The sequence below is a fragment of the Pristis pectinata genome, chromosome 12, assembly GCF_009764475.1.
Source record: "Pristis pectinata isolate sPriPec2 chromosome 12, sPriPec2.1.pri, whole genome shotgun sequence".
Taxonomy (NCBI): domain Eukaryota; kingdom Metazoa; phylum Chordata; class Chondrichthyes; order Rhinopristiformes; family Pristidae; genus Pristis; species Pristis pectinata.
In genome coordinates this window covers 16183119-16209403 of record NC_067416.1, presented here as the reverse complement: position 1 = coordinate 16209403, position 26285 = coordinate 16183119, and the positions used below count along the sequence as shown (strand labels likewise).

At 36.9% G+C, this 26285-nt stretch overlaps 1 protein-coding gene across 1 annotated transcript in view; it reads left to right on the top strand.

Annotated features, from left to right (window-relative positions):
* The window catches only part of nhlrc2 (NHL repeat containing 2), a 63855-nt gene that overhangs the window by 3021 nt on the left and 34549 nt on the right, over positions 1-26285 (top strand). Inside the window, 4 exon segments of the mRNA XM_052027868.1 lie at positions 8795-8947; positions 15738-16193; positions 18261-18382; positions 20669-20798. Coding sequence (XP_051883828.1) covers positions 8795-8947; positions 15738-16193; positions 18261-18382; positions 20669-20798 — 861 coding nt within the window.

Below are 26285 nucleotides of genomic sequence, written 5' to 3'. Positions count from 1 at the left end.
GTAATGAATTGACCTGTATGATTGGTATGCAAGACAAGTTTTTCACTGTACCTCGGTACAAGTGACGATAATAAACCAATACCAATATTTGGTGTCTCTCTTGCCTATTTAATCAAAAAAGGAATGCAGTTGTCATTGAATCTTTTGGCATAGGAGATGCCCATTCAGCCCACTGTGCACAATGCAACACTTTAAAAAGCTATCCCGTTAATCTCACTCTAATTTTTCCATAGGTTTACAGATTTTTCTTTAGAATTATAAATATAGCTTCTCTTTTCTCAGTTGCTGCTACATTTGTTTCCATTATCCTTTTTAGGAGTAAATTCTAAATCATAATTGCTCATTGCATGTAAAGTTGCTTCTCATCTTCCTCTGTCAATCATTTAAATGAGTGCCTTCTGACTATAGACTCAGTCACTGGTGGAAACTTCTTATTTCAAGAACCTCCTTTTATCAAAGCATTTTCTCATATCAAAGCCCTTTATAATTTTGAAACCTTCTAAGAAATTTCCCTTTAACCTTGGCTCTCAGTGAAAAACCATCTTAGCTTGTCTATTCTCACTACCTAACGAGGTTCCTCATCCCTGTTACTATTCTGATAAATTTTCTTTGCACCCTCTCCAAGGCCTTGGTATCCTTCCTAAATATGCCAAGAACACTGTTCTCTGGATAAGGCTCAACCAGTAATTTAAGATTTAGCAGAATTTCCTTGCTTATGTATTCAACACATAAATTCATAAAGCCAAGAATCCCAAAACTTTTTACATTTTTTAACTTTCCAATTTATAAGTGAGCAAAAGAAGTGCACCTCCTTTAAAATTGTACCAGCTTAGCTTAAATTACCCAAAATGCATTACTTGACATCCTTCTGCATTTCTGCCATTTTACCAGTTTTTCTATGACCTGCTTATCTATAACTATACTCCTCACTGTTCACTATATTTCCAAGTTTTCTTTGAAGTCGTGCTCCCTGTTTGCAGAATCAGATTTGCCATATACAGTGCCTTTTAAAAACAAGTGCAGTGGTCCAAATACCTGCTCCTGGGGAAATACCAGTGCACACTCAAAGACAACATATCTGCCTTCCATCTCTTAACCAATTCTATCCCCATACTCTCACTGTCCCTTTAATCACATTAGCTTCAGTTTGCTAACTAGTTTATTATGTGGCACTTCATTAAATACTTTATAAAATCCCACCTAGAACAGTTTCATTTTCCATAACTGTACCATTATCTGAAGACTTTCCCAAAGATCCTTCCTTGACTCATTCCTCCGCACTTAACTATGTGCTACTATTTGATATCATCAACACGTACACTGTACTACTCTACAGCCTTCAATCTCAATACTGTTTTAATGTTGGAAATTGTTTGCCTCACATTCAATCCTGGATGAGCCATGATTTTTACCACTTGTGCATTAGCAATAGTGGAGCTGTCATTTTCATTCCTCCCATCAATCTTATTCACCTCATCCTGGTTACTGCCTTGGGCTGAACCAGAGTGTTTACTAATATGCTCTCCTACTTAACTTTGAGGTAGGCTTCTGAACCCCCAACAATACTTCCATGTTAATGATATTAATGGTGCCTTCAAGTACCTCTGTTCATCTTCTGATGCATCACTTGTTCATGCTTCTGTTAGCATCAGATCCTACTATTCCAGTTTTGCAAGCCAGCTATTCATATTCAGCTCATTGTAAATTAAGTATCATTCAAAGCTTTATAACTTAGGAACTCCTGTTAAAGGACTAAGCATCCAAACCCTTGCACAATATTGGAATTGGTTTATGATTGTCACTTGTACCAAGGTACAGTGAAAAACATGTCTTGCATACCGTTCATACAGATCAATCCATTACACAGTGCATTGAGGTAGTACAAGGTAAAACAGTACAGAATGCAGAGCAAAGTATCACAGCTACAGAGAAAGTGCAGTACAGGTAGACAGTAAGGTGCAAGGTCATAACGAGGTAGATATGAGGTCAAGAGTCCATATTATCACACTAGGGAACCATTCAATAGTCTTATAACAATACCCTTGCCATCCATTAGTTCTCCATCTTTTGTAACCACATTTAAATCCCCAGCTTTCTGTTTAATGTCATCCATCATCTTATACTTTTCCCCATTTTAAAATCCATTATATTTTGACATTTCTATCTGACTGAAACACAAACATAAGGCTTTTTATTTAGCGGGCTAAATATTTAATCCTGTTGCAGGGTTTCGACCCGAAACACCAATAGTTCCTTTCCCCCCCCCCCCCACGGTTGCTGCTCAACCCACTCCCTGAGTTCCTTCAGCAAACTGTTTGTTGTTCCAGATTCCAGCATCTGCAGTCTCTTGTCCCTCCTGCTAAATATTTATTATAGTTTAGTGGACCATTAAAATCTTTTAGTGTAACATTTTCAGTATATTTTACAGCAAAATTTATTTCTAATTATCTTAAGTCCTTTCAATTCAGCTGATTACCCCTGAATCCATTGGAGAAGAAGCAAAGCCCTGCAGCCTGTGGAGGAAGGATAAATCATTCACATCAACTAAGGGATTTCTGTGCTAAAGAATGCACACAAAGAAGTCACAAAGTTACTGTCAGTTTCTTAATGGCAGTGAGCCTATATATATTTATACTGTTATTACAACCACAACATTTGGGTTATGGTGTGAGTAAATCCTATAGATAGATATAAGCAATGATTTGAATTAGATTAATTTCTCATTTATTTTTAGAGTTCATATAGGGTTCTGTATAGATTTTATGATTCTCTCATTTTCCTAATGTTTGTCTGTTTAAAAGAGATGTCAATATTTTTCAACCAAAATTTGAAGGTAAGTTAATTAGGTTTCTGATAGTTATATTTTATTGGTTACATTAATTGCAGAAACTGATGTAATCGATAGACATATGAACAAATTATTATGTTACTCTGCCATTTTTAGCCAAGGAAATGGTAAAGCAAGTGAAGTAAAGTCATGTGCTTATAAAGCACACTAAAGAAATAAAAGAAGTATGAAGTTGAGTTTGGCGTCAACTAATTTTCTTAGCATTAGAATTTACTTACCTCTAACAGCGATTATTTATAGAGGTACCTTCATAATTCTGAGTAATTCAAAACTGCTGTGCTCAGATATTGTAGATTTAACTAAGAACACTATATTTTGCTTTCTCAAAATGTTGTGGTTGACGGTTTTGATGAAATTATGGTAGAGCTTTAGTGAGCTGAAATTAATTACTCTTTGAGTATAAAAATCATTCATTTATGAATAAACAAATATCACTTAAAAGTTTGTCAAATTGACTTGGAAAGTTTTTGCATGGTAAATGAGCAAAGCTCAATTGACAGTAATAGGTCCAAGAATATCTGAAGTCAAGCACAACGTAGTCTGGTGACAGACACAAATTATCAGGATCACTGGTGTTTGAAGTGATTAATATTTATACCTGCACAACAAAATACTTATTACATGATGGAAATTTAAAATGAATAATCTTTAAAAGCACAAGTGGTAATTCTGTAATGGTTTTTAGTGCAACTGGTATTACTATTGAAAAACAAATGCCCAGAACCTGTAGGCTCCCCATTCCACTAAGTGCAAAGTCTGGTAGTTAATCTTGAATGGATCTTTAGGATGCAACTTTCTGGACAAATCCAAATCCATCATCTGATGTTTCTAAAACAAACTAAAAACTATTCAGAATTAATAACCATTTATGATGTTTAAAATAGAAACAATACAAACTAAAACAATCACAATTAACTGCATTTAATCATTTTTATGTATTGTTAATTTAATTTGTTTATCGTAATCACTTTCTTCATTGAAACAAATGGAGTTGATGAACCTCTGTCACCTGAGGAATGGCAGGAAGTTGGCGTCCTTTAATGGACTCCATGAACTGTCCACATAGGAGAATAGTCAGTAAATTGTCAGCAAGTACCTGTGCAGAAGATTGTTGCTTCCATATTTGTGACACGTGTGGAGAGAAATGCCAATAGTTCCATGTAGAATTGTTGCATTTCTTACAAGATTCCCAGACACAGTTACATTTCAATTCAAATGAAATAATTTTTCTTGAATGGCATTCTGATAGCCATAATTGTATTATATAATTATTCTAAAATGTATTATTATGTTATTCATTGTTATAGCACACTTAAATGGAAACATTAGTGCCCAGAAATTTGCCTTGGCATCCATTTTTTAAACACAAATTTCAATGAGATATATTGCTCATCACTGTTCATATCAGTGTGGGAAAAATTTCTCTAATGAAAAGACTGGAATCACATTTTGAGCATGTCTGGCACATTCTCCCAACAAGATTCTAGTGCTTGAGGGGTTATCTTATAGTAGTATTGTGTAGCTGTGTTAAGTGATCACAGAGAAGTGAAGGAAAGGAGAGTGTAGCCCTTCTGACTCAGGATCCATCCCTTCAAGCATTGGTAACCACTGAATATATCTGACAGGTCACTCTCCCTAAGGATGAACATGCTGTGGATGCTGCCAGAAAACATGGCATTGAACGTGAGGAACACCTTGCAATAGTCTTGCATCATCTAGAAGTTGACAGAGTGGAATTCTTTTCTGTTGAGGAAAAGGTCAGATAATTGAGTGGAGCTCTATAGTCATGAATGTTGTCAACTGCACTTGCAGTAATGTTAACAAATCCTACTGCTAAGATGACACATGTGTCTCACTAAAACTAAAGTAAATAAATAAAATTAGCCTTCTGCAATTTGGGTGACCTCTCTGATACCGCAGTTAGTAGCAAATTGTAATATGTTATGATATGGCCACTTGAAATGATCCCATAGTGAGGAAGTTCAAAGTCAACATGACCTTGACCTCAAAACTGTAGAGCCAACCAGGGAACAAGTTATTTTAGATTGGTGTCTAAAATGTAAGTAAAGACAAATACAAAGGTATGAAGGCAGTGTTGGCTACTGGGAATGGGAAAATAGGTTAAAAGAAAAGACAATAAATAGCAATGGCAGCCTTTAAATGGGATATTTGCTCTTTTTCAACAAAGATTTATTCCCTTAAAAATAAAAATTTTATGAAAAGGATGATCCATTGTAGGTATGTCAGGAAGTCAATGATGATACCAAATTGAATGACAAGGCATATAATGCTGCAAATATCAATGGTAGACCAAAAGACCCTTTATTAGTTTCTAAAATTTGACAAAACACAGAGACAAAATGGATTATGAGAGTAAGCAAGCAAGGAATATAAAAGCAGAAAGCAAGATCTTGTATTGTATATAACTAGGAAGAGAGTAACTAAAGTAAACAATAGTCCCCTAGAGGATGAGACTGAGGAATTAATAATGGGAAATACAGAAATGGTAGACTTGGAACAAATATTTTGAAATTATCTTCACAGTAGATGACACTAAAAATATCCTAATAATGGTAGAAAATCCAGGGACCAAATGGAAGAAGGAATTTGAAACAATCACTATCAAAAGATAAAAGGTATAAGGCAAGCTATTGGAACTAAAAGCCGAAGTTCCCAGGGCCTGCTGGCCTACATCCCAGGATCTTAAAAGTGGCTCCAGAGACAGCGAATGCATAAGTTGCGATCTCCAGATTTTCTAGATTTAAGTCTGAAGGTTTCAGTACTTGAAACAACGATCACATCTGCAGACAGGAACACAAGCACGATACTTTTTGAATGTGTACTTACTAAAGGGAGTGTGAGGGGCAATCACGTATAATCTCTGCTCTCTTAGCCTATTTTTAGAGATATATCTGCTGACTGATTGTTTTGTGTGGAAGGTCACCTGATCTGACATTCTATTATGCAGGCTGGTTAAGAGAAACATCCCCCTATAAGGGTGTCCCTTTTTGCCTTTGCAGTTGTGACTTCCCATCTCCACACTTCTAGAAAATGACATTATGGGGACTTGATCCTCATTTGCCACACATTCAGACTTCCCTTTCTCTTCCTGTAGGCCGTACAGCTCTAGGGCTCATTCAACTGCTAAATTTAATAGCATGCAACACACAGTGATGAAATGTGCATATTTTCTAGGAGTATACTGAAGGGCAACTCCAGACTGATGGAGAGACTGGAATCAATTTTGAACATGTCTTGGTGTACAGCAGGATTCTGGTGCTCAATTAGCTGTCTAAGAAGTAATTCCAAATACACTCTGAACTTGCTACTTCAGTAATAAATGATCCACTAATGGAAATCTCACTGTAGGTTTTACAGATTAATGATGGCAAAGAAAATAGCTTAGCTAATTTTGATAATTATGGCTTTCAGGTAGACACTAAACTAGTTTTTCCTTTTTAGTCTAAAAGGGGTGACGTTACATGAACTATCATTGACAAAGCAAATTTTCTGACGTGACTTTCATTTTCAGGGCAGGCTCCAGAAGATACTTCCACCTCTAGGACTTGCCACTGGAGGAGAAAGATTTGTTAGAGTAATGTCAGTTATAAATATTTATAAAAACTTTAAAGACTAAACTTAATTAGGGAAAACTACTTTGTTTACCCAAGCAGGAATTTGCAGTTTTTGAAAGATATATCCTCCAAAGCCTGGGACGGAGGCAGCATAACTGCTGATCTTCCCGGTAAGGATGAGAAGGCCTCTTTGGAATTAACAAATAAAGTTAAAAGGCAAGAGCATAGGTCTATTAGAATAAAGTAGTTAGGGTAGTGACAGCTACACAAGTCTCTGCATGACAATCCAATGCAGCAATAAATTTAATGGCTACTAAGATTACCACTCACAATGCAATTTCTTCACTTTAACATTCATTATTATCTAATTATGCCTCTAGTTTTCCTACAATAGATGTGGTACCTAAATGGGAGTTGTTAATATGTAAGGCAAGGTAAGAAGTAAACTTGCCTTCTAAACTTGCCTGAGAAAGGGCCTACGTGTCATAAAGGGAGTACGACAAAGGTTCACCAGTCTGATTCCCAGGATGGAGGGACCGACATGTGAGGAGAGATTAGATCAACTAGGCTAATATTCACTCAAGTTTAGAAGATGAGATCTAATTGAAGCAACTGAACAGATCAGTGAATATCACCAATAGCCTGTCCTGGTCCAACCACATAGATGCCACAGCCAAGAAAGTGCACCAACATCTCTACGTCCTCAGGACTCTAAAGACATTTGGCATGTCCCCTTTGACCCTCACCAATTTTTATCGATACACCAATAGAAAGCATCCTATCTAGATACATCACGGCATGGTATGGTAGCTGCTTTGCCCGAGACCACAAGAAACTGCAGAGAGTTGCAAACACAGCTCAGCACGTCATGGAGACCAGTTTGCCCGCCATGGACTCTATTTCTCACTGCCACGGTAAAGCAGCAAAAATAATCAAGGATCTCACCCACCCCAGACACTCTCTCTTCTCCCTCCTCCCATCGGGCAGAAGATACAAAAACCAGGTTCAAGGACAGCTCCTACCTTGTTGTTATAAGACTATTGAACAGTTCCCTCATACAATAAGATGGACTCTTGACCTCACAATCAACCTTATTATTGGCCTTGCACCTTATTGTCTGCACTGTACTTTCTCTGTAACTATAACACTTTATTCTGCATTCTGTTATTGTTTTCCCTTGTACTACCTCAGTGCATTGTTATAATGAAATGATCTGTATGGATGGCATGGAAAACCACATTTTTCACTGTATCTCGGTACATGTGACAATAATAAACCAATTTACCAATATAGAGAGGACTTTCCCCTTGCTCGGGTGCCTGAGATGAGCAGTCACAAACTCAGGTTAAAGAGAGAGAGAGAAATTTCTTCACTCAGAGGGCAGTTTTGAATGCCACAGATCTAGCCCTGAGCAGACTGCAAATCTCGCTTCTGGTTTGGGAAGACTCGGTATATTTTTGAAGACACACACTCATCCACACAGGTCTTGATGACGTCGGTGTACATTTAGCACTTATTCCCTTAGTGTTCTTGTTTTTGGGAACACATCCTGAGCACTTAGTGAGGTACCAGTGCTATAAGCTTTGCGCTATAAAGAACTGAACTGCCAGTTATTATAATGCTTTTGGTTTTTTAAATTTAATTTGTGACTTCCTAGTAACTCAGAGCAATCTCTCGATATTTGAAAAGTGAAATAAATGAGTGCATTATGTGGGCATTGTGTCGAATACATTACAATCATACCAATAGTTGTGAAGATGCTGATTCTTTCCTTTATTATGTGCTTTAATATAAATTTACAGTAATTCTATTGTGCATAGTTAAGTGTAGTGAAAAATATAAGTCAGTTACTTTTTACTGGGTAACATTACCAAATGTGCTCATAAACAAATAAATTCTCAAAATAAAGTCTCCTTCAGATACATTTAAAGATTTGTCTGGAATCACATGGAAGACCCGTGCAATGTATGATCCTTTATTATGAGAAGTAGGAGATTTAAAAGGGTTTAAATTTTTGACAGAGATTTGTTGATATCTGGAACATGCTGCCAGAGGAGGTGGAGGAATCAGATAGAATTACTATGTTTAAGAGGCATTTAGATAGACATTTAAATAGGAAAGGCATTGAAGAATACAGCCCTAATGTGGGCAAATGGGATTAGTGTAGATGGGGTGGGGGGAATAATTGGCATGGGCCAAAAAGGACCCGTTTCTGTGCTCTCTGCAACTCTGATTTGTACACCTGACCAATGTAGCAATTGACATTATCTTTCCTAGACAATACTTTTGTTATGTTTTCTTAATTTCATCATCTTGCTATTTTCAGTGTCAGCAAACGTTAAATAGTATCTTGTATCTCTTTTATTTTCAGGTTTGGAATGGATAAACACTGAAGGACCTCTTCTCTTACACACAGACCTATGTGGTAAAGTGGTGGTGCTGGATTTCTTCACTTACTGTTGTATCAACTGCATGCACTTGCTGCCAGACCTTCACGCCCTGGAGCAGAAATATTCTGCTGAAGGTATCAGTCACAATAATTTTTACCGGTGATGCAAGAAATACTTAATCATATAAGTGAACTTACTGATCCATGGCACTCACTAATGCCTGTCTGTTAAAATACATGGCTTATTAAAGCATTGTACAATAATAGGACTAATATGCTTTTACAGTTATTGTGATTGTTGTTTTTACTACAATTTAAAAGGAAATTAATTTGCAAATGGAATAGTTTTACTGTTTATGACTGCAACTTAAGGGTATTTAAGTGATTCACCTCCACCCCAACTAGCATTCTTGGTTATTTTATAGCTCTCTGGAAATAGTCTTTAAATTAAATGGATCTCCCGGCTTCTCAAATTTTTAATGAACATAAAACTGATGCTGTTAAATTTGAAACTCAAAAATAAAACCCCAAGCAATAGTACCCTGTTGTCTTTGCAACATATGAATTCTCATTAGACCCGATTGGGTACTTCCTGTCACAGATTACCCTTGTATTTCAACCATTATTGCAGCAATGCATATTCCTGAGCTGCTCCCTTTTAATCTTTTAACTTGCATCCTTTTCTCAGTGGCTCCCTGACCCTGCCTTCAGTTGCAGATTTGATTTATCTTCATGCACATACTCCACAGTACAAGACGGAAAGTGTGCAAGGGGCCTGTGGCATCTTGCATTTTGCTCCGTCAGCCCCATAACCAAAATGGCCATTGGTATGCCATTCAACAGAATAAATACCGATGAATTTTTAGGCCTTTTAGTTTAAACCCTTGTTTAGGTCTAAATTCTTGAAGGAGAAGAACAGGCTAAAAACATTGCCGAAAACATTTTGAATGCTATGCAAGAACATGATGGCTGGTTTGTGCAATCACAGAGTGATGTTCCCTCACTATAAAATACCAGCTATTGTGTGTTTCTCAAGGGAAAACATGACAGCATTAACATTAAAAATACCTTTCAACACCACCTACACAAATAACAGATATTGCAGGCTTCTAATGAATTTTCAGTGGAACACATTCCCAACTTGGTAATAGTATATAATAGATTGTAAGAGAAAATCTACCTCTTTCACTAAAAATGTCCACCTTATCAAATATTACTAATTTTTTTTCAACAACTGCAAGGCATATACAATGATGTATTTCTGTTTTACGCAAATTGACAATCAATTATGAAATTATACTGAGCTTAATTTATGCTTAAATATCATTCAGAAAAGATATACAAAAATTAATTGCTAGTAAGAGGTTCAATTTTCAGAACTGCTTTTGGAGGCATTAAAGATTAGGAGTTCTTTAATAACAATTAAAATATGATAGTTTTTGAAGATAAACATGCTCCCTGTTTTCTTGACTTTCTAATAATGACGCATAATGTAGGGTTACAAGGACTTAACAGTTTTCATAACAAGCAAAAGAATTTGTCCATTTGGGATTGTGAAATAATTGTACAAATTATGTCCACAAAGCTGAGTGAATACTGAGTGAATAGCTGAGTAAAATAAAATAGAGGGCTATGGGTAAGCCTAATAATTTCTAGGGTAGGGGACATGTTCGGCACAGCTTTGTGGGCCGAAGGGCCTGAATTGTGCTGTAATTGTTCTGTGTTCTAAAGCAGATAAAGTAATCAAACTGATCAGAATGGGTGACTCAGCAAGCATTAATTTGTGATAAAAGTTACACATAAAATATCAGAAGAGGACTGCTGACCACCCAAGTTGCTTGCAATTCTATCTCAGACAACTTGGTGCCGATAACACTAAAAATAGACAGCATGCATTTTGTAGTCAACTGAAGATATTTTAAAATACAATGACTTTTAAAGTAGGGGTACAAGGTCATGACTTGTAAGGAAAATCATATGGCAAAATATAAAGAAATATTTGAAAAGAAGAAATGTGTCATGACTAATTAATTTTGTTTGTTTAAGAGAGTGTTTATGTGTTTTTAAAATTAAAATTAGAAATTAGTTATGAAAATAATTACGTGTTCCAATTGTTAAATTTATGAATACATGATAAGGCTAGCGACATTCTTGCATGAGGATGCCATCAAATCTTGAAGGCCATGCAAATCTGCTACTGAAATACTACTTTGTCTTTTGTCTTGGATGTATAGGGTTTAGTAAATAGCAAAATGTACCAAATATGTGTTAATGGGAATGCAGCACAGAAATCAGTTAGTGGTAGTTTCTACTTTTAAATAAGATAAAACATCCTTGGACTTTTAGTAATTCCCTATAGTTTTGTCCTTTTTCATAGGACCATGATAGGAGGTTTTGCATGTTTTTAATTCCCATAGATCCCACTCAGGATAAACCTTGGAGACTTTTCCTAATTTAGCAGTTCCCTTTCTGCTGTTCTAGGACAACAGAAAGGGAACTGCTAAATTAGGAAAAGTCTCCAAGGTTTAGTTTTTCAATCAAGTGGCCCTGAGTATGAGCATCAACACTAGTACCAGCAACACAAGATCAGACTACCTTAAGCAACACACCTTAGGATGCCAGCCATGCCAAATGATTACCTCTATATCTTGCAGTTAAGTAATTAAATTACTAAACTGTATTTTTGTGGATAGGATGCATGTGATCAGCTTATTTTTTCTATTGTATCTCATAATTGATTCATTGCTAGGTCAATTTTTTTATTGTGTACTTGTCTCTGCTGTACTTTTGTCAAGATTAAGATGGGTATCATATCTTTTTTGCAAATATAACAGTCAACAAAGAAGAAAAGGAATTCAAAATGACACAATTTGTGCACCTATAAAAGATCAATTTTGTGAATCCTAACCTATAGAGAGAGAAATTATAAAGTGCATGATTATGTGCTTAGGATGTTTCAAACTGCTTTATAGATGACTTAATTCCCCTTGAAGTTCAATGCTGTTAGTATGCAGCCAATTTGAATACAACAAACTCTCAAAAAAACAAATTAATCCTTTTTTTGGTGTCGGTTTTCAGAAAAAGCAACTTGTTTTTCTTCAAATAGTTCCTTGGTTTTTTTAGGGCCATGTAAAGAAGGAGGCAGATTGTGGTTCAGTGTCTTAGTTGAACAGCAGTAGCTCGGCAAGCAAACAAATCCCTGAATACAATATAGAAGCCTAGGTCTTTGTTCATGTTTCCAGTGGGGCCTTAACCAACCATCTTTTCAGCCTAAGGTGGCAACATAACCAACTGTGTGTATTTTGTTGAGTTTTGCAGTTCTCAATTGTGCAATAACGGTAGTGTCTTGCCAAGTAGTTTGTGTATTATTTTTGTACTGCTGGATGATGTTTGGGAAGCAAGCTGTATTCCACAACAGAGCCAATCTTAGTGCAAGCTTGAGTCGACCAAGGAATGACCCAAGAACCCCTAGGAGACAGTAGCACCTTCAAAACATCTGTTAGCTCTGTTAACTCTTTATTACAGATTAACATTAACTACATTGTGTGCTGGCATTGCATGTATGATGGCATAATTCTGGCATATGCATACATGGCTCATTTAGATACAGACATGTCGTACTGCTTTCCCCCTTCTAAAAAATGTTTGACATTGTTATCAGCAACCACAGGTGTAGTCTGTTAACTGGCTTTCTCAAAGCATAGATCTGTGTTTGGGTATCTGGCAATGTACATTTCTTGATCTAAAGAATGGATGACAGTCTGATAAAACAACTTGGCTTGTATCTGCTCTTCAGCAATTGGTTCTACACTGTGCATGATCCAACATATTCAATCCATTTAGAATGAGCATTGAAAAGAACCAATACATTGTCATTGCCTTTCTAACAAAAATCAATGTGGGCTATTTGAAATGTTAGTGTTGACCAACTCCATATCTTGGAGTATCTTTTGGTGGTTTTGTTGCATACTTCTGACAGACTCTACATGTTGAAACTAAATCTTATGCTGCTACCTGGAATGTATATGAAGCTTCTGGCAATAACATTTATATTTACATTGCTGGTAGATTTTCTCGACATTTCATCTAAGGTTTGTCCACTCAGGACATCGAGAATGAATTTTCTGTGTTTCCATTTCAAGCATTCTTAATTAGTGGACATTTGGAATCTTCGATTGTAAAATGATTGCATATCCACATTCAGACACTTATGTCAGTTGGATCAACCATTGAGAGTGTGTTCAATGTTACCTCAATGATGTTTATAGATGTGACTGGAAAGTCATCATTTACTATTTGTAAAGTGCAGGTTATATTTTCAATATCCTAGAATCTTTATGTGGTAGCCAGAATATAATAATTTACGTGGTAGGCTGATACTCAACAATGTAGTCATTGGGAGAATGGAATCGCCCATCTCTGCATTCTAGGAGAATTAGTTGGATTTGCTGATTTTGGACTAAGAATAGAGGTTTGTGACCAGTAACTAAGATTCCATTCTTCCCCAGCTTATCTAGATCTTTTTCCACGAGGATTTTTAGCAGAAGTGGCACTGGTCAACATTTCCAATAACTGGATTGGAACTAGTTTTAATGCTTATGGGTGTCTTGTAGCCAGTATGTTTAAAGATTTCTTCATATTTGTATAATAAATCTCCAATTGATCTTTAGTTTTCTTAGTTGATCATTGCCTAACTAATGCTATGAGTAGTCAGTTATGACTATTGACAATGCTAATTGAGAGTCATTATGGCACAGGATACATTATAATTGATTTGTTCCTTCAGTACTTCACTCGAGTATGCCATAACTATGGTTTCTGTTGAAGGCTGAATTTTCTGCTATAGGTGTCTCTACCCTTGATAGAATAACTCCATTGCTGAATCCGTATTCCTTTCTACTGACAGATCATTTATCTGCACTTTCATCTTGAAATCTTGCTGCTACCTGCCATTTCCACTTGTACAAGTGTTGCTACACAAATCTATTTCTACGCTAGCTGAATTGATTACCATATTATGCACACCCTCTCCCTGAATGTTTCTGTTGGATAAATTTTCTCCATGAAGGAGTTGTGCTGGTAGTAATGTACTGGTTATTTGTTCTGGATTTGGATTTTTATATGCCAATGCTATATGTCTCTTCTTCAGGCCCACATAATGCTTTGCCTCCTTGAAGGATCATATTGCAGTAAATGGCTGCCATTCAACTATAGCAAAAGTTCCTGTCACTTATATCCATGTGATGAAAACCTTATGGCAGGAATGAAGCTTTTGCTGCTGCTTTCTGACAAGAAGGCAACATCATATTTAAGCCTGACGATGGACCCTTGGTATTTTTTGCTGCCATTTCTGTAGAATCATCAGATGAGTAAGCATATGATAGTTGTCAGAGCCAATCACTGTTGATAAAATAGCCTTCTTACCATCTCTTTTAGGAATATTCAATGCCTGTGCATTTTCAATATGACCCTCCCATCTCCCATTCCAGAATATTATTATTAGTGGAGAACATTTCCATTCTTTCCATGTAAGCTGTAAAGGATTCCCATGCTTACTCATGCACTCCTAAACTGTTGTGTTTCCTTTCTGGACTTGAACAGCTGCTTTGGCCCATTTTTCAACTTAGGGTGTTGAGCCTGTATCAGGTTTCTGCAGATGTGATCCTAGTCACTGCCATATATATGATTTTTTTTCTTGCTCAGTGTTTCCGTGCCCACATATATCCTTTTATTTACCCCCCTCCCCAGCTCTTTTCTCTTTCCCTACTTCTTCCACCACTTCTATTATTAATCAGCATTTGTACAGTTTCCAGTTCATCTTATGGAACCATGCTATCAGCAGTCTGCCTGTGCTTGTTATTAATTGTTCCTGCAACAAGCCTCAATGAAGACTTGTAGTGCTTCTAGCATTCTGAGAAATGACCTCTTGGAATATAGTTTGAAATTGTAGTAGTGTTATGTACTAGCTATTTTGTACTACAACGAGATTAACTTCTTGAGAAACTAGCTTACTTTTATACAGTTTAATAATTTTGTATGTTCAGTATATGTGAAGGTAAGTTTTCTTTCTACTCTAATAGTGAAATGTATTGATTATAAAGTAAATAATCACTCAAAAATAACAAATTTTAAATCCTTCTTAGATAGCGCTCCACAATATTATAATTCCACCAAATTAAATGCATTAGTTAACGCACCAGTGTTCTAATCTCAGTACAGTGTCTGTGAGCCACCCTTGCAAACAAGTAGAGAAAATCATAAATATAGCGACACACATTATTACACGGTTCATACATTTTACCTCAAATACAGTATATTGCTTGCTTCATTGCCTTTTAGTTGCTTTTTAAAAATATAAATTATAGGGAAGATCATTGTACAGTGTTCAAAAACTTACTTTTCTTATATTCAGCATCCTGCAATTTCCAGCCTGAAAGCAGTTTCAAATTGCAGTATTGGGTATATAAATTATATACTGTCTCTATGTAAGAGCAATCCAGCTAGTCCTGCTCCCTCTTCCCATGCTCTTGCAAATTCTTTCTTTTTGGCTACATGTTCTATATTTTGGCTACAGTTGGATTTGCCCCCACTATCACCCTTTGCAGTGTATTCCAGTCACAAACCACTCTCTGCATGGAAAGATTTTTTTTTGTGTTACATTTGGCATTTTTGTCAGTTGCATTCATTCCTCCCCGTGTTTCTTGACCCTTAATTTGATATAAGACAGGAAAATATTGTCTGTTTCTGTTTAATATTTATGAGTTATTTCTTAGAGTTATAATTCTTAAAATACAGTTAATATTGTACTGGAAGTTATCATTGCTATGCTATCAACACTTTGTATTGATTGTTTTTCTTTAACACAGTTTTGTTTTGGTAACTCATTACATTTTACTTCTCATTACTACTTCTATGTCTGTTCCAGATGGGCTGGTAGTTGTTGGTGTCCATTCAGCGAAGTTTCCGAATGAAAAAGTTCTTGAAAACATTCAGAGTGCTGTTCTTCGTTATAATATTACACATCCAGTTGTAAATGATGCTGATGCAAACCTGTGGCAGGAGCTTCAGGTGACATGTTGGCCAACACTTGTAATTCTAGGTCCAAGGGGAAATATGCTGTTCACTGTGGTTGGAGAAGGACATAAAGCAAAGCTTTTTTCATTCATTTCTGTGGCATTGAAATATTACAAAGAAAAAGGAGAAATTAAAGATCATGGAATCAAATTGAAATTATACAAAGATTCCTTGCCACCTTCTTCTTTGCTTTTTTTGGGTAAAATTGCAGTGGATAATTCTTCGGGTAAACTAGCAATTGCTGACTCTGGCCATCATAGGATTTTGGTTACTGAAAAAAATGGACAAGTCCTTCATTCCATTGGAGGTAAGACTTTAATCTGATTATTGCATTTAAAGTAAAAATATCTTTTATTTATCAAGCATCCCAGCAAATATATCACTTCTAAGCAGACAAAATTTTATGCGGTAATTAAATTATCATACGTGCTGTATGTGGAAAAACAAAAGAGACATATCAACAGAAGAAATTCTGGAAATACATACGAGATTGACCAGCATTTGAAAGAATAATAGATTAAGGAGCAATGAGTAGTTATGGTGAGGATGTTTATTTTTGAGGGATGCTAACTAATCTACTGTGCACTTTTAATGTTCCTGATTCACATAACTTGTATTCTTTCTTTGTATCTCTAAACAATTGTGATATCTTTCCATCTCTAAAGGTACAGTGGAGGATCAATGGAGTGAAAATCAAGCTGATCAAACTGCAATTATATTGGTTATGTTATGGGGTCAATATTAGCAATGGTGGGAGAACAATCATTTCTGAATACTCTGCCTAATAATTACTACACTTTCACAACACAAGTTTGATGGATTCATTCATGCAGAAACAATTAACTGTAGATACAAAGTTCTCCTTCATAGTCAGGCTATATCTAAACCAAAGCAAAACCAAAGGTTGATATACAGACAAAGAGAACTAAAGGAGCTGTAATCAATTCTAATACTGTTGTTTTGGCCTTGGATTGACTTGAAGTTCAACAGACATTATCAGTTATTTGAAAAATAGATTGCAACTTCGCAGCTATTTTGCATACAGTGAATAAAGTTTAAAAAATCACTAATTATGCAAATCACCACTTCTTTTCTTTAATACATTATAATGACAATTCATAAGCTCTTAATATGTTCATTTGTTTGTGAACGTAAAAGTTACTAAGATGAATATTGACTTCAAATCAAAATTGACCTTTATAACAATAATCCTTTCACGTAAAATCAAAACTGTTTGAAGCCAATTATTAAAAGATGCCACTCAGGACATTTTGGTCAAAGATGAAAGTTTTAAGGAGCATCTTCAAGAAGAAAGAGAAGAAGAAAGGCTTAGAGGTTCAGAGAGAGATTTTGAAGACTTGGAGTTTTGGCATTCCTGCACAGCTTTAACACACACGACCTAGTATCAAATTTTGTCTAATAGTTCTCCTTTGAAACCTTTTTGTACATGTTATTAAATTCAAGATATCATATAAGAAATCATTGTTATTTAAGTATAAATCTTCATACTTAATTATAAAAGCTCCATTGAGATCAACCATAAACTTGATAGCAACAGCTCTGGAAAATTCAGCATAAAATGGTATCATTTCTGGAGTAAATGCTGTTTAAAAAGAAATATGTCTGAAAATGTCATTGCTACTTGAGTATGAAATAGTCTTCTAGCTCTGATATCTTTGTAACAGCACCTAGATTGTGACTTTTTAGGTAGAAAATAGGAACATATACAGATGGGAAAATTACATTAAACATAAACTGGTCAAGAACTTTCAGCATTTCTAAGTGGTTTAATTATATGAATTTAGCACAGTTGTACTGTGAGTATTCCCAGGCTTATAGATTTGACTTGCTGCAGCTCCTTCTAACTTAGGTTTGTACCATTTAAAATCGGAAGGGGTTACAGCCCTGCTGTTTTGGTGTCTGAATATCCCAAATTCTTCATCACTTAATCATTTTGGCTGAAGATACTGGAGCTAGGATTCAAAGTCTCATGACAATGGATCAGTCTTACAGGATCTTGTTCAAGGGAATTTCTTCTCTGAGTTGTGAATCATCAAAATTCTCTATCCCAGATCGCTGTCAGTACTCTGTCAATGAATGTATTCAAGATGGAGATTGATTGATAGATTTTTGTGATCAGGGATTATGGGAATTGGACAGGAAAGCAGTGATAAGGTAGAAAATCAACCATGCTTCTTTCGGATGGCAGAACAGCCTGGAGGGGCCATGTGGTCCATTTCTGCTCTTATATCTGTTTTCATCCACTCTTATTCCAAAGCGTCTGATAATTTTTAGACTTGCAATTAGATGTTTTTAATTTTATTATTAAATAAATGCAATAAAGTATGTAAAATTTGTTTTCTTAAACAAACAGGACCAAAGAGCGGATGGAAAGATGGGAGCATTTTAGAAGCCACTTTCAATTCACCTCAGGGGCTATTGATGAAGGATAATATCATCTATGTGGCAGATACAGAGAACCATGCAATTAGAAAGGTAAGGGGAAAAAATAAATGATCTAAATAAATCAGTACTGCTGGGGCTCATGATAGTCTATGCTGTTTACTTTCTATAAACTAACATTGTTCATTTGTCTCATTTAGAGTCGTAGAGTCATTCAGCATGGAAGCAGGCCTTTCAGCCCAACTTGTCCATGTCGACTGTGTTGCCCAGCGAGCTAGTCCCATCTGCCTGCATTTGGCCCATAGCCCTCTAAACCTCTCCAATCCATGTACTTATCTAGATGGCTTTTAAATGTTGCTAATATGCCTGCCTCAACCACTATTTCTGGCAGCTCATTCCAAATATGCACCACCCTATTCATGAAGAAGCTGCCCTGATGTTTCTTTTAAATCTCTTCCCTCCGATCTTAAACCTATGCCCTCTTGTTTTTAACACTCCCTCCCTGGGAAAAAGACTATGTGCTTTCACCTTGTCTGTGCCCCTCATTATTTTATATGCCTCCTACGTTCCAGGGAATAAAGTCCTAGTCTACGCAACCTCTCTTTGTAACTCAAGCCCCCAAGTCCAGTCAACATCCTGGTAAATCTTTTCTGTACTCTTTATAGTTTAATAACATCTTTCCTATAACAGAGCATAACTTGATATTAAGAATGTAAATGGAATTGTCTTATGGTAGTGTGTAGATTATTTCTACTACTTTGTAGAATCATTATTTTGTATGTTTTTTAACAATAGAAGGAAAAGACATTCCAGCCCATTGTAAGAAGGAATAAACAGGGTTTGGATCCTGGAAGTGAACACATAGGTACAAATAGTGGAAGAATTGGAGTAGTGCAGATATTCCTACAGTTTCAGGCTGAACTTAAGATAATGGCATTTGACCAGGAGTGCATTAGGATAATCTCAAGTGGGATGGTTGTAAGAATACTTGAGTTAATCCCAGAGGGAAAAAAAGAAAATAATAGAACCTCCATTTCTGAGATACGTTTATAAAATATTCTTTTAAAAAGTATCAACCACAAAGTTGCACATTGTGTTGATTTCACTAACTTTGTTTCAGAATTTCAACCTGCCAAAGATTTCCACGATTAATTAAATTTGGATTTTTAAATTTGCACTACTTACATGCCATTATGTGGGGATCTGGCATCGGGTAACTTCTTCAGTATCTGTCTCTTCCAGCCAAAGTTAACTATATCGCATTCCCCATATTCCCTTACAGTCCTGAAGGGAGCTGTTAAGCCCATGAGTTAATGCCAGGTTCCCTTCTTATTTACGTGCAACCTATTCACTCTCACATGCCTAAGTCCCCCCTGGTTTTGCTGCCACCTACCTATACCTGGGGCCATTTACAGTAGTTAGTTAACCTACCAGCACTTCTTTGGGATGTGAGAGGAAATCAGCCCACCATGATATGATCTGAGGTCTTGTTGCGCCACTCCGCTGCCCTGTGAGGGTTATTGTCACTGGAGGATGGTTGAGGTTGGGTAAGTCTTGGCATCCTGGGCACCAAATATGCCAAAGGCATTGGCCGCCTGCCCAGCAGAATTGAACCTGAAACCCAAAAGAAATACAGTGGATCACAGGGGCTGATATAAATGCACTGTGTTCTGATGTGTAAAGGCTTCCAGCATGTGAACAAGTGACTTGTGTATACAGGCAGTTCCCGGGTTACGCTAGGGTTCCATTCCCCATAACCCGAACTGTTTGTAAGTGTCAGAAATGAACAAAAAACTATGTGGATCACAGAAACGACTGTGCTGGGAGAGCGAGCAGGTGCAGGAAGAGTGGCTGCCAGCTGGTCTCACTGACTCAGTGATTGACCGAGTATGTCTGCTCAGTGCTCCCAGCTATGTTCAGTTTGACCCAGCCCCCGATTGTTGTGGCTTGGTCGGGGGAGGGGAGGGTGGAGGAGAGAGAAGGCATGCAGAAATACTCCGTTCCCACCCGGCAGAGGATGCCTGCAGCTCCGCAGCAGCCGGCAAATCCATCCCACCCACTTCTTTTTCATATGTACAGGGTGTCCATAAACTGAGGAGGATCTGCACTGTAATAATCACCACACACTCTCTTATTCACACACTCTTACTCTCATTGCTGATTCAATCACTTGCCTTTAGTATCCTCACAGAGGTTCATCTAAACTGATGTGAGGTTCTGTCAATAACTTTTAAAAAAACAATTTCTCCATGCTCAAAATTCCCCCAGGGGAGTCAAATCTCCTAATGGGCATCATCAAATGTATCCATGTCTCTAATTTAGATTGTATGCAGACTTGCTAAAGAAATGTATTTTGACTGGCACTATTTCCTTGTTTAGATTGACCTTACAGCCGAAAAAGTGAGCACTATAGCAGGAACAGGAGTTCAGGGAACTGACCAGGAAGGTGGCAAAACAGGAGTGGAACAGTCAATTAGTTCACCGTGGGATCTAGCCTTTGGCTCTCTTGGTGAGATAGTTACTTCCTTACAAGCATTTGCTATGGCAATAAATCATCAGTAATATTTGCTTCTGAGGTTAGGTTTCATATAAATACTACTATGTTCAATAAGTAAAGTTGTTTTGTGTTATATATAATCAGGATATTTTAACATTTCAATGAATTGCAGCTGTCACAATGTGAATTTTATCAACTTCATATGTACAAGCACTTGTCTTTTTCTGATCTTGTACACTTTTTAACTAGTTCATTATCAGTTGTAATTTATAGAGGATCCCTTCTTCCCTTCAGAAAATCATTTTGGCTTCCTGGTTCTTTTACATAAGGAAAGTAGAATAAAGGAAAAAGAGCAGTACTCAGTGATCAGAGATCTTGGAATCCTCTTTAGCCATGGGCGAGATACCAAAGAACTGGAGAAAGGCCAATGTTGTTCCATTGTTTAAAAAGGGACTAACTCAGAAATTATAAGCCAGAGAGCCTTACATCAATAACAGGCAAACTATTGGAGAAGATTCTCAGGGACAGGACTTGTTCACCCTTAGAAAAGCATGGACTTATGAGGGTTAGTCAACATGGCTTTGCTTTGTCCTATCTCACAAATTTGGTCAAGAGTTTTGAGAAATTGACGAAGATGATTGATAAGGGTAAGGCAGTGGATGTTATGTACATGGACATGTATTTCACAAGATCCCCCATGGTAGGCTGATCCAAAAGATTAAGTCATGTGGGATCCACTGTAAATTGGATCTAAAATTGGCTTGGTCATGGAACACAGAATATAGTGGTAGAAAGGGTTTTTTTCTGTTTGGAGGTCTGTGACCAGTGGTAGGACCTCTGTTGTTGTAATATATATTAACGATTTGGATGAAAATGTATGTGGTCTGATTAGTAAGTTTGCAGATGACATGAAAATTTGTGGAGTTGTGGATAGCGAGGAAGGTTGTCAAAGGATAGACCAAGATATAGATCGGTTCAGCATTTGGGTGGAAAAGTGGCAGATGGAGTTTAATCTGGACAATTGTAAGTTATTGTATTTTGGGAGGTCAAATTCAAGAGAAAAGTATACAGTAAGTGGCAGAACCCTTAGGAGCATTGATATATAGTCCATAGCTCCCTGAAAGTGGCAACACCAATGGAGCAGATGGTAAAAAGGGATTATGGCATTGTTGCCTTCGTCAGTCAGATATTGAGTACAAAATTGGGAAGTCATATTGCAGCTGTAAATAACCTCTGATTAGGCCACATTTGGAGTACTGTGTGCAGTTCTGGTCACCACACTATTGTAAGGATATTAAGGCTTTGGAGAGGGTGCAGAAAAAGTTCACTAGGATGTTGCCTGGATTGAAATGTATTAGTTATTGGGATAGGTTGGACAAACTTGATTGTTTTCTCTGGAGCGTTGGAGACTGAGGGGCAACCAGATAAAAGTATATAAAATTTAGAGAGGCATAGATAGGGTAGATGGACAGAATTTTTTCCCAGGGTGGAAATATCGGATACCAGAAGGCATAGCTTTAGGGTGAGAGGGGAAAAGTTTAAAGGAGATTTGCAAGGCAAGCTTTTTACACAGAGAGTGGTAGGTACCTGGAACGCATCGCCGGGGAGATGGTAGAAGCTGATACAATAACAACATTTAAGAGGCATTTAGACAGACGCTTGAACACAGGGAATAGAGATTTACCAATCATGTGTGAGCAGATGGGATTAGTTTAATTCTGCTTCATAGTCAGTGTAGACATGGTGGGAAGACCCTATTCCTCTACTGTACTTTTCTATGCTCTATAAAAGTGGAGGTAAATAAATAATTAGTATAATAATAAACAAGAAAATGAATGTAAGACCCAGGATCGAAGGAGGTTAGTTAGTATCGTCGGATCTGGTTATTTTCGAATCCACAGGTTCTTTCAGGAGTTCAGGAATGAGTTGAAGACAACTTGGTGCTTCACAAAGTTTTATTGGAAAAGTTTAAAACAAAGAAACAGTCACAGAGCACATGGCACTAGCTTTGATGAGCTGAGACAAAAGGGAACTAAAGATGTTCAGGGGGCAGGAAGAGCAAGAGCGTGATTAACAAAAAGTGACACCTTTTATACCTGAGATAAGAGAGACTCCTTAGCTAACAACAGTCCAATCAGGAAACCTATTAGATACTTGTGGCCAAACCAACCAATGAAAAAAACATATATTCACCTGATGGATGAACCAATAAGCTAGTAAGCGGCCATTCCTTGCGCTGCCGCTTGAGGTGTATTAAACACTATACATGTTAAAAAAAACTAATTAAAACAGTCAAATCCAACAGTATCCTAGCAAAGGAAAAATACAAATGTTTCTATTGTTCAGTTAACATTTTTATTTCATCCAGGCTCCTGCACACCCAAAATAATGGCAAGCTATCCCTTATATTCATAAACATAAAACAATATACAATGGAAAAAAGTTCAGAAAACATATAAATCTACAAAACCATTTGCAATCAATACTTCTTGAGTCTCATTTTCATTTATTCACCTAAACTCTTCCTTGTATAAACGACCATTGCAGATCATTGCATTTACAGTGGCTATGTGGAGCAATAAAACTCAGGAATATCATCAATACCAATTAAGTACTACACATACAGAACTTAAAACACAGAGTCTAAAAACAGGTGTGCTCAAGAGGAAGTTGTTGCATAGATTTCTGATAATACTAACAAAACTTTTTAATTTCTGTATATTAAATTTAGGTGTCATTTTTAGAGATATGTAGTTTGAGAATTAAAAGCCAAAATGAGAATTTGCACTTTGGTACCTTTTATAAGTGAATGCTTCATGGGAAACACTTTAGTGAATAGGGAATTACTTTTCTAAATTAATGTGTTAATTCTGGTACTTGCTTGTCAAAATCCAAATATTGCTAGATTTCTTTTCCATTCTCTTTTATTTCTCATTTTTATCTCCTCAAAAACATGGTCTTTGCCTTGTTCTAATCTCTACTCAAAGACTGTTTGCTCCCATGTTGCAACATTTGCAGTCCTACTGAGAACAATGGCTGTGAACAGCAATTTATCATCTGATAAGAACTTTAGTCTACAATGCATAGCATTGTCAATCAAAATTGAGAGAGAAAGCAGGAAGGGACTCGGGGTGGGGTCCTTCAGCACTGATTTAGTTTGTGGAAAGTGGCTCTTGAATTGCTACTGTTAGAATGCATACTGTTAACTTTCCAGAGATTAGAAATGGGAATGGACAGGAATTTGTCTGTAGTGAAACTTGTCTTCTACAACAGCCCTGTTACTCAAAGGTCTTAATTGCGTGTGAACAGGAACAAAGACGCCACAGAGTCAGGAAGACTGCATGTTTCCTTCTAGTTTATTATCTGTGACAGGCTTTTGGTTTTTTACTTTTGAACACAAATTTATCTCTATATCTTGCATGCATGAGCATCAAGGAGTATTTGATTTCTTGTTTGTATTGTTAAAGGAAGCATTTGCAAAGTGTTTGGAATGTGGGGTAACGAGGTTGACTTTGTAACTAATTCAGATTAAGGCAAAGGTTTATGTCAGAGATACCTAAATTGTAGAACACCAAAGCCATGGCAATTTGGAGTAATTCTATTAGTCGAACATTTCTTAGAATCTGAATGAGTCCCAGTAGAATTTGAGGGATGTAAAGCCTCTTTCTAAATCAGAACACACAGAATCTCTCAGTTTCGGCAGTTTAAAATTGAGTTTTAAAGTAATAGACTATGATCATGGCAGATACTTGGAGAAGTTGCCCGCCGTGGGAAGAATGGGGGCATAGGGTGATCACCTTTTCATAATGATAAGATGAAACCACATAAGTTTTAAAACAGTAGGGAGTATAACCTAGCCAGCTTTTCTGCCCGGGGCTTGTCATGATCTCACATACATGGCAGCTTTACGGCATTGAAGACCTTATCTATGTGAAGGGCCTCCCCATGAGGGATCAAGTGGATAGATTCTAGTTCTATTCAGTACTAGTTTACTTCTCCAAATGAAGGTCCTTTTCCTCAAACTCTACTGCCAATATTGGCAATTAAAGCTGGCAATTTCAAAGTGTGGCCAACAGCACAAATGCAGTGTCACAAGCTGAATTATGCTGCTTTTATCTGCTTATCTGAATCCGTGCACACCACAATGTAGTTACAATGGTCAGGATTTTGTTGAAAAATCTCATGAAATCTGTCAGTATTTGTCAACCTTGCCCTGCGGTACCAGCACAATTTCTGCATTTTCATGCATGGGCATGCAAATACAGAAGCCACAAAATTACAGTTGACTGTTTAGTGATTTTTTTTTCCTGAACTGTGCTCCACTGTACAAGGAAATCTGAAACTGCAGCAATTTACTGTCATTTACAGTAGAGAATCTGCACAAACAACCTGTGTAGGATTGCACAGTCATTGACTTAAATGGAAGGGAATAACTAAGCACCCAAGGTAGGTAATGTTTAACTGAGTTATTTAATTGTTTGACTGTAATTAAATGTTTTTAAGTTTTCAGGTATTTTAATTAACATTTTTAAAAGGCTTGTAATAGTTTTTTCATGTTTCTGGACATCAGAAATGATACAGTATTTTGACGTGTTTGATGGTTATCGCTATGCAAGTGGTCATGGTTAACTGTCAAAGTTTTTTCAGTACTTGTGGATGGGGTTTGTTCTGCACCCATGCATGCCTTTGAGTTATATCACAAAAGGCCATACCAGTGTATAGGCCCTAACTTCACTTGAAGCTGGCACCAGATTGCAAGTTTGAGGTAGAAGAACTATGCAAACCAGGTGTGAACTCTCTTTGTACATCAGCAGTGAACGTGGGTAATTTGCCTTTTACCATAAATTCCAAGTCAGATTAGACTCTAGCAGAAATATAGTCCCAAGGTTAAGGAGACTGCATCCCTTTAGGAGGTACAGCCCTAGCCAAAAAGGGACTATGGTTATCCTGGGTGATGGGAAGGCAGTCAATACCAAAAAGTATCCTCATACAATTGTGATCCAGATTAATGATGATGCTTCAAGCATGATGGAAATGCAAACTTTTGCCCACTTAATCGGGAAGATGTTTAGGACTCCAAAGTGAAACTAGATGTCCTGAACTTCTACTCTTGTAATTGTCAGTCATGGAACACTTATGCTTCACAGAAACTTCCTCGCACTTAGGCTGGGAAATTGGCTGCTGAACCTGTGCCAGATTAACCTGGTGTAAATTCACTGTCCCATTAATTTCAAATGAGTCAAAATGGTTGCATAGAGAAAAGTAAGTAACAGATATCTTATTTATTATTTGATTTAATTGAATCAATATGGACACATTTCAGTTTTTAATTGTGTTCTCGTGCTTCATTGGTTGTAACTGCAGTTCTGCAGTCAAAATCAGAGAGACCCTGTGTTGTTGTGCTGAGAATTGCTATTTAACTGGGAACTCACAAGAGAATAGAAGCCGGAGCAGGCCACTTGGCACTTCTAGCCAGCCTGCCATTCAATGTGATCATGG